The sequence below is a fragment of the Mercenaria mercenaria genome, chromosome 4 (assembly GCF_021730395.1).
Source record: "Mercenaria mercenaria strain notata chromosome 4, MADL_Memer_1, whole genome shotgun sequence".
Classification (NCBI taxonomy): domain Eukaryota; kingdom Metazoa; phylum Mollusca; class Bivalvia; order Venerida; family Veneridae; genus Mercenaria; species Mercenaria mercenaria.
Window position 1 is genome coordinate 67,629,178 of NC_069364.1, and position 15,909 is coordinate 67,645,086.

Genomic DNA, 15,909 nt, shown 5'->3' on the forward strand with positions numbered 1-15,909 from the left:
GATACTAATAACCACATTCATTCTAAAGTCATTTTCAAAAGCATTTCGTGCAGAACCCGCACAACAGTAACTGTTTAAATGGTTTTAAGTAACTAAATTATTTGAAATTCTACATAGAATAATATCATCATGTAACGCGTTCTATTATTAAGTTTTGATAAATCTATTTTGGAACTGACGCTACAATGACAACAAATCTACACCAACCCTATAATCTGAAGGACCCAAAATTAATACCCTGTATTGAAATATAATGTCGTTTCCGTTAACTTCTTTCCATGACAAAAGATTCAGACCAAACAAATGATTTTGCATATAAGCTTATATTTCAGCAACCACTGGTGGAAAGGGATTGTAACTACACACTCCTGTAGACTGTGAAAATATAATATGCAATGCAAAGATTTATATAATTCCATTTTGCATTCTTCACAAATCAGTGCCCAATTTTGACTAACGAATGTTTATATAAGAAGTTGGTTTTCAGCTGTTATCTCAGTAAACACTTGTTGAAATGAATATAAACTTCACACTTTTCCTGTGAAAATCTTGCGTGCAATGCACATAGTTCATATCTCCATTTTGCCTTTTCACAAAGTAATGTCCAGTGTTTAAACGTATTATTGTTTAGTTGAAGCGTTGCATGTCAGCGGATAGCTATGTAACAACATGTTGGAAAAAATAAAAACTTCATACAATCGTGTACTGTAATGACATAGAGTGCAACGCAACTAAATAATTGTTGAAATTATATTTTTTTGAACATGAAAAACGCTAACTTGTTTATGTTTTCCTAAGCCGTTCTGCATTTTATTTAATTAGAACGAGCTGCATTGCCAAATTCGGACCGGGTTATGCCCTTTTGTTTCGACTTATCAGTTGTTTTGTAAGTTTTGTGTACTAGTCTGGTGTTACAAGGCTTTTGAAAATCCAAAGGTTGTTGTCCTCCTAATTGCTTTTGCTATTCAGTATGATATTACTGTGGTTAATTTCCACGTTATGTCTCGGAGAGAGTGGTCAAGCCTTATGAGTCGCGCGTCTGACACTATGGTCATACTAAATTGTTTGTGTTTTCGTTTTTAGAGAAAGATTGACTATTTCATTTCGATTGCAGTATTTTATTTTGATCTTGTAAAAAGCGTGTTATTATTATTAAAATGCACATGGAATTCATGGCCAGTGACGATAATATGGTGAAAAGGTTTGTCTTTCAATAAATACACAATTAACGGTCAAAGTGCATGATGAACATATCAAAGTAGTATTGTTTTAAAATAAATTAAAAGTTATTACAAAACGAAATAGTCTATCTAGACGTTTGGTAAAATACATATTATGTTGCTTTTTATATATCTGCAGAAAATCGCCCAGTTTTATGTAACCTTCAAATTGATAGATCAAAAGGATTTAAAATTACCAAGACAACACATTCTTTACTATTTTCGACTTTAATGTCTTCGTCAGAAATAAAAACGTACTATACGTGACAAAAAGCGCATATATAGCTTATATTATAATTAATGTACATACAGATATGGATTATAATGATACGGCGGATACTTATCGAAATTAAATATTTCTTCAAAACAAAGTAGAGAAAAAATAAAAACAAAAAAGATAAAACCAAACATATCTACATGACAAAGTTTGAAATATACTCGTGAAGCATATGCGAGAATAAAAATACTAATAATTATAATAGTAATAACAATAGTACTATTATTAATTTTTAAGCTAACCGCAGATATATAATTATAGAAAAAAAAAGATAAAATCTTTACTACAAGATACAAATTCTAGAAATTCTGCAGTCAAGCGGTCGAAAAATGGACATCGAGGCAACAATAAAGGGAGATAATAAATTAGCTTTTAGACTTGTCTGAAACAAAATATACAGTCTATCAATGCCTCTTCTTTCTTAACAGTAGTCTTAATAGATATTTACAATTTCATTTCCGTTTTAATTATGAAAAAGGAACGTAAAACTTTATTTACTTAATTATTCCAAAATGTTTAAAATCCCTGATGATGATGATGATGATGATCATGAAATTTTTATAGTGACACTACCTATGTCTAACGTATAATTATATATGGAGAGCATATGTCTAACTTATAATTATGTTGTTAATGGTTTTAACCAATTCTTTATATTCTATTTTGATCTATTTACCCTAAAACTGTAATCATTTGTAGTAAGCCAAAGCATCCAATAGGGACAGCCACGTTCCAATAATGCATCCTCCTAATAGCTGACGCATGACGCATGTGTTACAACAAATATTAAGTATAAATATTTCGCGACAGCCTCCTGATTAGCAAAATGTTAACGATAAAATATTGCACTACACTTTAACTGTGTAATAGTTTCGTCATCCTGCAACACAAACAGATTAGTACCTAAATTAAAATTTAACATTGTCAAAATAGATTTAAAATGAAAGCAATGAATGTCCGTAGCAGTAATAGAAACACAATTGAAATCAAACGTATTTACACCAAAAAAAAAAAATACAAATATTGAAACAGAAAAGTAAAGTGGAAAATCGAAGGTCACCCAACATACATAAATGACAAACGCTGCAGGCGTGGTTTAATTGAGCCCGTTCTTAATTTGACCCAATGAAATTTCTTATTTCAGTAGGTAAAGATACGAAATGGTTGGTCATTTTACATAGCTTGAATAACACCATATGCACTCTTGTCATTTCTAGAGTTGTCATCCAATTGTGAGTATTCTGTTTCAGAATTTGGGACTGCAGCTGGATTAGAGAAAGTAGTCTCTTCTGTTTCATTTATCATTAACGTTGTATTAACGTACAGTGGGCCACGTTTTGCGTTTCTGAAAAACAATGCAAAAATGGAAAATTTTGACTACTGCAAATAAAGTATACAACAGTGTACTTTTTAAAAAGGGAAAGAAAGTTTCTACTTTCATATGTTCAATATTTTCAATCCATTAAATAATAAGTGGATTTTAAGGAATAAGTTCAACAGATACAACTTGTCTGTTTATACATAACCAATCCTTCATACAATTGTTTAGCTATCTACCAATCATTTATTATTTTCGGAGTATTGTCCCAATACAGTCCTCAAACAATTGAGCTGACATGCTTATTCCTGTCTGGCAAGTGAACTATTACTCTCCTTTCATATCATAAATCATAATTTAGAAAAACAGTAAGATTAATTTTTGCAACAAACAAATCAATTCAAAAATGAATTTTGCTTAAAGTTAAAACGTATTGCTTTTCAGTAAAAAAATCTTATTTACCTATACAGAAGTATTGTATTTATTTAGCATCAAAGGTGATCCTGAATTAAACAAACAGGCCAAATTGTGTTCAATTGTATTGTGGAAAAGAAACATGCGATTTCAAAATGCAGGGCAAACTATAAGACATATTGAATATTGATAAGACGCCAATTGTCTCTAAGGAACATGCTTTCGGCAGGTTTTGGATTAAACGGTGGATATTAAAAAAAGAAATACCTACGTTCTGTCTTTGCGTGATTCTGGAGAGTCTGAAAAGCATACCATCGATATGTTACTTTATTCTGCATCTAGCAAATACGTCACATTAAGTAGTTCTTCGAGATTTTGTTTTTACTATTTTGAGCGATGTTTTACCATTCGAATGCTTTCATCACTTCTTCCAAAGTAAATTTCAAAATGCATGAAATGTTTTTGAGATTAAAAAAACATATTGTATCACAAAAATGATTTGTGCTACAGTAAAGTTGACTTATCATCCTTAATATGGAAACAAAATTATGTATTACTATATATTATTTCACCATGCGACTCATTACAGCTTAAAACGCTAGGTCTAACATGTGACCACACTACCGATGATGGACATGTTTATAATCTGTTCGTGAAATTGTGCAGCACATGACAGTTTAAGCATCACAACGAAAACAGAAAGGATTTTAATAGATCAAAAACATCCTCAGGAATAGGATAAACATTTATTTAATCAAAGACATGTTATGTCCGTTAGAACCATAATGATTGAAAAGAACTTATATCTTCTTGTAAAAAAGTTCACCTAATCACTGCAACGTTCACTTGTCTACTAAGCTTAATAGTAACATTGCAGAAATCTATAAATAAGAGCAGTTTGGCCTTTAATCATATCTTCCGTTACACTGATATGGTACATTCATATATATTCATCACATATCTGAACCGCTTCATAAAATATAGTTAATACTATCAGTTTCTTCATTGCATTTTGCAGATAATAGCCTCGTTAGTAAATGTTTGCCCTAGTGAAATATAAATTATATCAAAGCCACTATTATGGAGTTATGGAACGTCACAGCTGTTTAATATCGGAACAGTTTATTGAGTCTGTGCTGTCCTAATAGTGTCTTATTATGTCAGAAAATTTTGTCATCATTAATAAGAATGATGTGAACCTGTCTATGGAACATGTCGTTTTATCATAGTGCGGAGTAATCGTGTCATAATACTGTACTATAATGCGATGCTAGCATTTATCATTTTATGTTTTTGTTTCTTTTTTACCTTAAAGTGAAATGCTTCCCTATAAATTATGTTTGGTTTTTATTCTCACTGTTATCACAAAAATGAAAAAGTGAAATTCATATGCCGCCGAACACGATATAAATGAAAATGTTTCAGGCGCGGTTTGATTGAGCCTGTTCATGGACGGTAGTGGGAACGGAAGCTACCGACCACGCTCTCTAGCAGAACTCAACATTTACACATGTTTTAAATACCAGAATATATTTTAGAGACAACCGCAGGTGTATTCACACGGCGGTGTACATAGAACTTTCAATAATGCGCAGGGTGCAGTTCAATGAAATGCGGCGTATGGTCCCCAGATAAAAATGACTTTGCCCTAAAGGAGAAAACAACTGGCAGATCTAAACAAACTGGAATTTAGAAAAGGGGTCTATGGGAGGCTGTATATCAAAGAAACTGCCAACAAAAAAAAAAAACAACTATAAAAGCAGGTTTCATATCCAAACCTTACCTGTTTTTGTATTGTTTCTTCTGATCGCAATTGTCACATATCCGGCATATGCAGATACAATAACAAGCAACGCTCCTAATACAACACCTATAATAACTGAAGTTGCGGCACAGTCACAGTCTGTCTTAGATATTTCTGAAATTGAAAGAAATATTTGATGATTTCTCTCGGTGTTCATGCAAAATTAACGAGGGGATGGGGTTGGCAAATGTATTCCGCTCCGTTTCGTTTGATAAATTTGTCACAAATTGGACTTGATAGGCGGCACTTATACATCAAGAGAGATAATTACTGTGGGCTTGGATACTTTTTAAAAAAGCTATTTTCTTCCCTTTAAACTGCATAACGTATTGATTATTGCGAACAAAATACAATCCTCTACCTTTAAATTATCACGATAAAATTATTTACATACTGATACTGGACAAATCGCAAGATTAAACAAGCGGTTGAATAAATTTCATATGCAGTATTTATTTTGTACACAGAGTTTTAAATGAATGATGGGAAAGCTCATAAAGGGAAGTGATACACAAGATGACTGATAACGAAGACACACCTGAAAATGCTCACGAATTAACGGAAAACATTCTACTAGTAGATGAATAGTTTCAATTACTTACGTACTTTTTATTGTTTTATTACATTTACAAACATATTAACTTGTTGTTCTTTTTTGTTCTCTTCCCAATGTATTTTCATGTTTGCATGTCTGACCTCGGAACAAAGCATTCCTTCCAACAATTTGACAGTTGAAACTTTGAACAATATTTATATTTATGTAGATCTATACCAAGGGTTGTGCACGTGTCACTTAACAAATAGTAAATATTTGCAACAAAGCATTAGACATTTCAACATTAACAAAATTAATGTTCACAAGTATTTCGACCAATGTTCATTTGTGGTTGCGGGTTTATCCCGCTACCAAATTTAAGTGTATTTCTGATAATCATGTGGCAAATCACATCCAAATGAATTTGTTCATGTGCTACACAAAGTATTCTCATTCATGAACAATGCGGATAAATTATCCATGATCAAGCAGTTCTTATTCATCCTCTATCCATTCACACTGGCCATTTATATTTTATAAGATCTGTCAATGATTAGGTATTCCAGCCCATGGTTACATCACTGACTTCCAGCTGTTCATGTAAGGTCAGGCAGAGTTTATCTTAGAAATGAGGCACATTAGTATTTGTTTCTTATAAATGTATATCTATAGATTGGCATTTAAAATGAAAATAACTCTAGTAAAACCCACAACCACCAGACATCTCAAGGCTTTGATTATATAATCTAAGATCTATGAAAAAAATCAAAATTCAGTTGTACACACCTGCTGTTTCCTCGAGAAAATTCTGTCATAAAGTTTCGGACCAAACCAGACGGATCGGAACTACAGTTTTTTAATATCTAGACTTGGTGCCAAATAAAATGGCAAAGAGGTGAAATCGGTCAAATTTTAGGGTGATAATTACCGCCAAAAGTGACAGACTTTGTAAACAATATTTGTGTTATGAAATGCATATAATTTATGTACTTGACCCGTAATATAAGAAGGGAATTGTTACTATTGAATAATTAAGAAATAAAACACAAATTTCCAAGATAATTAAAAAATGGGATATATTCATGCAAACTGTGCTGTTAAAAGTACAAGTTTTGTAAACGAAGCATGCCTGGCAGTTTGTCATTTGCGTTATAATGTTTTCAATTCATTACCTTAATAACTTAATATTTGTTCATTTAATTCGACTAGAAAATTTGCAATTTTACATGAAACAAGTTCTCATTTGTCTACTTTAAAGAAATATCTGTGGCGGTTAACAGTACTTTAAAGTTTTCAGCAACGTGTCTTTGTTTATATAAAAATTTGAACGACACTGACGCACTGCATTGTATTTTCTAACAAGATATTAACAACGGCTGTCTTTGTTTCTCCAGCTCGTCCAACTGGCCGATATCAATGATTTAAACCTTGTCTTGATTGGCTCCCGGTGATAACTTAACTTGTTCTCCATCTCTTGCATTGAGACGACTGAACACGATTTTATAGGCTTATAATACCCATGAAATCATTATCGCTATTGTTAAGCTCCGGCAGTAGCGAATGTGTACGGTGAAGCTTATGCATTTGTCAGCCATGTATTTTATACATTTTTGTTAGCCTGCGAACAGGTCAGTTGTCAAAATGGGGCGCAAATACTGAGATCAAAGATATTTTTTCTTACATTTTTTTCGTTACAGATTTAATTGCAGACAAAATACTAGCAACCTTAATTATTCAGCTTCTATGACTTGATTTGTAATTAAAGAGGCACCACAAAATAACAGTATTCTTTTGTGTTTCCATGATGGTAACTATACACGAAATATTGCACGAAAAAGTGAGAAATAAAAGTACCTACGTATTGAGATATTTAAGGCCAAGACAATGTGTTTAATGTCTAAACATTGTTTTGGATGAATGTAGCATTAAGAACAGTATTTGATATATAAAACTAAGTTTAGATCAATCTTTGTTTCTACATCGCAAGGTAATTGTTTATCAATGTTTTTAAACTTATACTGAAAAGTGATTAACTGAATAAGTTTATAGGTAAGTTGTAAAAATATATTAATTCATGGAGGGCCTAAATTATTCACCTGTCATCATGTAATATAGCTGTATTATTAGACTGATTTTCACCAAGTTCTTGTGGGAGAAAAAGACATGTCACTATGTTGTGGTTGGTCATTAAAAGAAATTAAGAAAACGCAACTGTTGTGTACATTTAGGTCATGTAACGTCGATAATCCTTTTTTACAAAGTATAGTTCTTGTTGAAATTTAATGCGTGGGAAACTTGTACGCTTTGCCTCTTATATCCATTGTTCATGCGAAATGAATGTTTATAGTTTCCAATGGAAAAGGATAGGGAGAATATAAATATTACTGGTTAAAGGCTGTATGTTCATCTGTCAAAGAACAATTCGTATGCATGCCAAACTATTACTTTACCATACATGCACAAATTATTATTAATACAAAGACAGGCATGTTGTCCACCTTTGATTTGAATCGTTAAGTATCGCGATGAAGCTTTTCTGACTACAGGCGTTTCGCTAAACAACATATGCTGCCACTTGCAAGTACGTTCAGAATTTATTCCGAGTGTAATTATTGTAAAGATGAGCAGACGATGAAAACATTTTTACTAGAAAATCAGAAGTTTAATATAGTAACTATACACATGAACATAAGATCAAAATGTCTGTTTCATTTTCAAAATGACATTTACACGTTCCAGAAGGCAAGGCTATGTCTAATTGGGCTTAATGTACTCATCTGAGGATGACTTTTACCTTTTGAACCTGACTTCGCCTTAAACTCTTACTTTGGTTTGTTATAAAAAGAAGTAAATAAAAAGCAGCCAAAACAAAATGCCCAAGTGGAACACTTTGATGTTTGGTGCAGAGTTGTATGTTTGTTTTGGATTTACCGCCGTATTTCAACAGCATTTCAGTCAGAATCAAAACGCTGTATAGGAACAAAGGTTCATTAACGTTAAGTTTTCTATTTTTATACTTTGTGTCCCGTAAAATGGTATAACATACCCAACTAAACAAATATTAGAAAGGACATACATGTTACTATACAAAGTTGGACCAAGTTGGTGATTAGAAAAGATACATCATTTGGTTTATGAACAGAAGTCGTTTAAAGGTTTTCTACTTTAACTTGGTGGCCACAAAAAGGGTCAAGCGACAGCATTTGAATAACCATGAGGAACACACAAGGATATTACAGATCAAGTTTGGTGAAGAACATGATATGTTTCTTTTCTTCTTTTTTAACCGATTGGCGGTCCCTGGTCCCTGACAGACGCCAGTTGGAAATGTTTAAAGAAATTGAAAAGATGACTAATCAAGAATGTTAAGGTTTCGTGCAGATGGATTAGGTGATTTGTGACAATATGTCATTTTAAGTTTTTTTCCAGTTTTAGTTATGGCAGCATCTAAAAAGGACCAAGCAGACGCATTAGAACAAAATGTAAGAGGAATGTAGAAAAATACTGCAAACTAAGTTTGGTAAATATTCATCATATTGTTCATAAGAAAAGGTCGCTTAAACGGCTTCAGAATCTCCTATTTTAAGCAATTGTGACTCTTAAAAGGTTCCGAGCAAAATATTTGTGCCAATTGCAGACAGGTCTGATAAAGATACAACGGACCAAGTTTGGTTAAGATCTGTCAAGTGGTTCATGAAAAGAAGTCGTTTAAATGTCTTCTTTTTTTTTTTCTATTTTTATCTCTGTTGGCCCCTGAATGTTGCCAAACAACTCTTTGAAGAAAAATTAAAAAACATAAGAGACTGATAGATTTGAGACAGGTCTGTACCAGCATATTAGTGACTAAATATTGAGGGGCTAACCCAAACATTGTACGTGAGAAACCTTAAAGAACATACCTCCAGCAGGGGTCTTGGTAAGTTTTGTCGTACTTTCACCTTTCATATCATATTCATTTGTAGCATAAACCTGTTTAAGAAATTGTTCAAGCAAATTAATATATGCTGGAAATTGCATATTAGTTGTTATCGGCCACTCCGTATAACGACCATCACTTGATCGGGAAGTATGTTTTCTTTTTTTTTTTTTTTTTTTTTTTTTGCTTTCTCATAAATCAGAAGAAAATATTCTTTTACACGAAAATAACAAATATTTGAAATAAAACACATGTATATTTAAAGACAAAACGTGAAGAAGTAAGATATAGTTTCCAAAAGGCATATTCCTCATATCTCAATATACATTCATCGCCTCATATAATAAAGCCTCTTTCAAAGCATCAATAGACATCAACAATACAACTGATTTCATAACACGGCAACAGTGCTTTGTGTGAATATATTATAATATGACTGATGTTACCCATGCATTGTTTATGTAGACGGTACAGAGCCTCTTCTATATGTTATATTCGAAATAGTTTGTGCGAGTCCCATATTGTTTGAAGCTATTCTTGGCTATTATGATAAGATAAGCTAAATCAGGTGTTTTCCGCCCTTTTTACGTTTTTAAATATGTTTATAAAGTTTAAACACTTACCTCAAACAAATATATCTCATTAGGTATAATGTCCACAATCGCTAAGTATATAAAATTCTCCACAAACGTATTTGCCAAAATCTTCTTTGCTGGTGTTTTCTTAAAACAAAATAAGATGGATATTTAAAGACTACAACGCTCCCTGAATTTCACAGCTAAAAAAGGTGTTAAAAGTAGCAATTCTGCCAAATGAATTTAAAGACTGGTCTGCAGTACAGAGGAGATTTGGAAATTTTCACAGTTTATATATATTTATATATATATAAAAAAAATAACAGCAGCCATGTTTCTTTTAACGAAGCAAAACAGGTTTACTAAAAAACAATATGTGATATTATTTAAAAATGAAACCAAACTTTATGAAAAGTTTTTTTTTTTTTTTTGAAAATTTTAATATCATTAAGTCTCTTAGACAGTATTTTTGATAAAAACTAATAAAAATACTCTTTGTAGGTGGCAATGATTCGTAGTAATTTGAATGAATTGGGAAAGGGTCACCCAAGAAAATTTTCTAATGCAATTAATTCAAAACCGAACAAAATGTATAGAAAATGTTCTGAAGATATTTTACAAGTTTAAAGCTCTATTTGGTGCCAAGTTTTCTATGAATGACATGAATTAGAGCAATCTTGGTAAAGGGTCACCCAGAAACATTGTATTTCTTTTTCTAGAATTTGGACGGCGCTTTCTGTCAAGAAGTTTTCGGAATATATGTAAAGGATGAAAAATACTATGCCTTCTAGTGCCCACGTTTTGTCACACCTCAATATGAAGATTCTTTGTACGAGGCCGCCCGGTGGCCATTTGTGTAAACTTATCTAAAATCAAGGTATATTAGTATTTTGTCAAATCAAAATGATTTAAACACTTGTGGTACAGTATTACACAAATACATTCTTGTAAAATTATTTCGTTATTGGGTCTGAAGAGAAAAACAGTTATGTACCATCAATCCATTTATTCAATTATCCAAATGTATAATATATGTATTTTGTAGATAGGACAGACTATTTGTTTCTAACATATTTTATTTACTTCACAACAGCGGGAGTTAAGTGCTGTGTGGCGGCCGAAAAACGTCGCCCAACTTCATTTCAGTGTTGTTATATTTTCTGGTCCTTCGGGATCATTGATTTCAATTCATTCAGATTTGAAAATTGAATACTGCTTAAGCCGGTGCTAGAGGGCGTGGGCAGTGTTGCATTTTCCATTATTGTTCATGAACAGACTCAATCAAAACCTAGTCTGCAATTTTCACAGTTTGCCTTGTTCTCGGTGCTTCCGAGAGCTTTATTCTACAGAGTTCATTTTAAACTTTTATTTCACTTTTCATTATAGATATATTATATATATATATAAAAGTGGCAATGCCCTCTGGCGCCCATACACTTTAACCAGTCTATATTAAGACTTAATACTATGTACATTCTAGGTCACCCATCAACTATTCGTGTGAAATTATCTTTACATCGGGCATGCGATTTCCGAAATAATTTTCAGCTAAATACATATATAGAAAATTGACCATGCCCCTTCCCAATCCTAGACCTGGAATTAATTTTAAAAATCCACCCAGTGCTTTAGGATGAGATGCCAATTGAAGATATGTTTCTACATATGTTCAGCAGCCAAGCGGTACTGTTTCACCAACTTCCACTAACTAGTTCCGCCTTATATTTTCTGGTCATTTGGGATCGTAAAGTCACTCAATATTCATGGGTATTAGATCCCGCTTAAGCACTTTCTACTACCTCTCATGAACAGACTCATTCAAACCCATTCAGAGTTTTTATATTTTGGAGTTCTTTGAGATCATGGAGTCAACTCAATTCTCATGGGTTATATAGTTTCGATTAAAACGGTGCTAGGGGTGTGTAAGGGTGTTGCACTTTGAACTACTTCTCAAGAACAGACTCAATCAAACCGAGTTTGCTATTGTTTTTCTTGGTAACTTTCTATGCTATCAAAGGATCTTTATACAGATTTTAGGAAGCCATCCAGCTGGCTTAGGAAGGTCGGTGGTTTTACCCAGGTGCCCGTTCGTGAAGAAATAATGCACGGAGGGGCACCTGTGGTCTTCCTCCACCATTAAAAAGCTGCCATATGACCTATCATGTGTCGGTGCGACGTTAAATCCGAAAAAAAATTCATACAGATTTTGATAACTATTGCAACAGAAATCTTCAAGTGACGCATGTTGACCTCAAAAAGTCTCCTCGTACTTGAAATCAGTATTGTCATATTTTCTTGTCCTTTGGAATCATTGAGTAATCTCAATATTATTGGAAACAGAGGTTCTCTTCAGCCGGTGCTAGGGGGCGTGACGGGTGGTGCACTTTCCACTACCTCTCTAAACAGACTCGGTTTAACCGCTATTACTTTGCTTTGTTGCATTCTATGCTTCCAAATGGTTTCTTCATTGTACTCCTTATTTCTACTCCCAAATTAAATTTCTAATGACAACAGTTTAGTGATGCAGGTACTTTAATTGCGTTTGAAACCAAACACGTCGAAAAACTAGACTAAGACAGGATTTTTCGACTGAAAATATAATGTTGATATAAATTTGGTACAATTATGTTCGTTACTAACATGTTCCTTGATGACATTGTCAGTGATAGAAATGAAAACAAAAATCCTCGTGATCATTTTTTATATAAGAAAAAAAACGTTTTACATAAACAAACACTTTAAAAGCATATAACAAAAACACAGTAAAAATGACTTTCCTAATAGTAGATGTGTATGACAAACGTTTCCATGACAAATGCTGTAGAGCATTTTTATATGATGATATTTATTCTATTCGAGTCATGTTTCGAATGAGTGTCTGTAAACCTATAAGAAACCAGCTATTATAAGACAGTGCCAGTTTCATTTGATATGTACAAAAACAAAATATGTGACATGTCAAATGCATGGATATATAGATAACATAAAAAAGCAAAAAGGGTTGGGCCACAAGTTTTAACAACATTAGCGGGTTGGCCCTTCCCAGATGTCATACTGCTAGTAACAAAATGAGCATTTTTTTTTCTTTGTATTTAGAAATTACATGTTTTAGCTTTCAAATTGTTTTTATAAAAACCGTGTTTCAGGTTTCATGACATTTTCTGTAATGCATGGGAACGCGTCATATTTCTTTGCAATTACCCGTCGCGGCAAAAATTACATCCTTAAACTATCTCACCTCTGACTGATAGAAATAAGCCATATGTATGCTGTAAAGGCTGTAAAGATGAATTTAAAAATACGCACAAAAAAGTAAACATGTCACAGTTTTGGATTTTATCCATGTTTACAGCTGAATTGCAATAAAAAGGACAACTCCTACTAACGAATAGCCATTTCCTGCATTTTCATGGTGATCGCTTATAGGCATGATCAATAAATTCATAACATATATTTGCCAGGGCCCTTTTAAAGGCAAGTTTAAAAAACATATTATAACCTGAAGCTACAAGCAGTTCAGTTTAGATTGTTCAAATGCCTCCTCCCATATCTACCAAAACAGAACTTGAATTTATATTGAAATAAAAAAAAATTACTTTCATATTAAGGGGGGCAAAATTAAAAAAATCAATTACTTTTTGCCTTTAAAAATTTAACAGGATATTCATAAAAAAAGTTAAAACTGTCATAAAATGCTGCTTAAATGTGATGTAACACATTTTGGCGTCAAATCTTATTTGTCCGTACATTTTACTTTGATAATTCTTGGATTAAGAGTCTTACTCTTATTACACTTTCAGTATTGAATATAAAAACGTTTTTCTTTTTTATTTGTTACATGACTGATATATAAAACACTGGTTGTTATATCTTCCTATTAGAGAATCGTTTCAAAAGTACCTGTATTTACGTTGCTAACTGTTTCCACCTTACATTTTTATTTTTATTCTTGTTAATGATAACACTGTCTAGTCAAAATACTTTTTTCTGAAAAGCACTGATGAAATAATAGTAATATAAAATCACTATAATATACGTTTGTACCTGGTAACTAAGCAGTAGTATAGTCGGCACCCCATGACGTCATCAATGACTGCGCATAAACAATGGGACAAATATCGTGTGACTACGCAAGAAGAATGGGGCGGGTATCGTATGACTGCCCGAGAACAATGGAGGGTAGGTGAGTCAATCGGAAAAACCCATGACGTCACAATAGAGCAACAAGATGGCGGACAGGTCAATGTCCTAGAACAATGAGGCCGCACCCAACATTCCAAAAATCAGAAGAAAGTAGGTGAGTCGATCGGAAATCCCCATGACGTCATGGCTGCACCCAGCATTCTTAAAACAATAGAGAGTAGGTGAGTCAATCGCAAATTCCCATGACGTCATCTGGCGCACCTTAACGTTCCGTTACCACCCAGCTTCTCTATATTTAGAATTAGACAATAGGGGATCTTTTATAACGATATTCTTACCATAGTTTTATCATACATTATCAATAGTCTATTGTTCTAACAAAAAATTCTTATCTGAATAACTGTAAACTACTCCCAGTTCCACGTGAAGAAATTTATTGTCTAATGCTAAAAATAGAGAAGCTGGATGGTAACGGAACATTAAGGTGCGCCATGTGACGTCATGGGAATTTCCGATTGACTCGCCTACTCTCTATTGTTTCAGGAATGCTGGGTGTGGCCATGACGTCATAGGAATGTCCGATTGACTCACTCTCTTCCGATTTTTGAAATGTTGGGTGCGGCTCCCCCACCCCCATTGATCTAGGGCATTGACTTGTCCGCTATCTTGTTGCTCGATTGTGACGTTATGGGTTTTTCCGATTGACTTACCTATCCTCCATTGTTCTCGGGCAATCATACGATAACCGCCCCATTGTTCCTGCGCAGTCATACGATACTCTTTCCATTGTTCATGCGCAGTCATTGATGACGTCATGGGGTCACGTGACGGGCTGCAAGGCCTCTCCCCAACTGTGCCGACTATACTACCCCAAGTTATATCGTCAAGCAATCATAAAAGATTCCATTTGAAACATTTACGGCAAATGTACGTGCGTTTTAGATAAGCCTAGGATCAACAACAAATAGATCTTAAAATACATGTGTATCGCATCTTTTGAATTATTCTGCATTATTTTCCAAAAGTACTTTATAAAACAGATAGCAAGCGTTCTTAATTCAATTTTCACGTACACTTTGTGTATTATTTATTCTTATGAAATTATAGTTACAAATGTATACGTACCCCATATGAATATGTATTACGTACCCCAGAAGAAAAATATATCAAGCTATAATCTTTGATAATGCCATTCCTTTCCAATACAGCTGGGGAAGTCCAGGAAATCTGAATTGTCGAATAATTGTCACCAGGGGCTTCTCTTATTTCAAAATTTGAAACTTTTCCGGGTGCTGCAACAAAAAACGAAGTCATCCAATGTATGTATTTATTATCAATAAGATTAAGGTTTTACTGAAGTTTGCAATTGAAAATGGTTATGTTGATGCTCGGAACGTGTGATAAACCGGATGAAATAATTATGAATATAATGTACCCGGTAAACACCTGATAAAACCTGAACCCGACATGAGGAATCGAAAGAGAATTATTGGTAGTTAATGTGTAAATGTGAAATAAAAGTAAAAAGTCACCGTTATTCTTGAGAAAATGATTTATAATTTTCAAAATTACACATGCGGACCTTCAACGTTTATTTTTATTTGTTCATATGATAGATATTAATGTTAATTTACAAATGTCGAAGACTCATTGAACATTAAACTATACATTTGAAAATTTTCTGTTCGTGCGAGAGTCACCAAAATT

The 15,909-nt window shown here is 33.3% G+C and overlaps 1 protein-coding gene across 1 annotated transcript in view; it reads right to left on the bottom strand.

Moving 5' to 3' along the window:
• Positions 1-826: 826 nt before the first annotated feature.
• Positions 827-15,909, bottom strand: part of LOC128556655 (fibronectin-like) — a 55,939-nt gene continuing 40,856 nt past the window's right edge. The window contains exons 15-20 of the mRNA XM_053542256.1: positions 15,352-15,494; positions 10,108-10,206; positions 9,468-9,537; positions 5,013-5,147; positions 3,501-3,528; positions 827-2,842 (exon numbers count right to left, since the gene is read on the bottom strand). Coding sequence (XP_053398231.1) covers positions 2,671-2,842; positions 3,501-3,528; positions 5,013-5,147; positions 9,468-9,537; positions 10,108-10,206; positions 15,352-15,494 — 647 coding nt within the window. The 3' untranslated portion in view covers positions 827-2,670. The remainder of the gene's footprint in view (positions 2,843-3,500; positions 3,529-5,012; positions 5,148-9,467; positions 9,538-10,107; positions 10,207-15,351; positions 15,495-15,909) is intronic.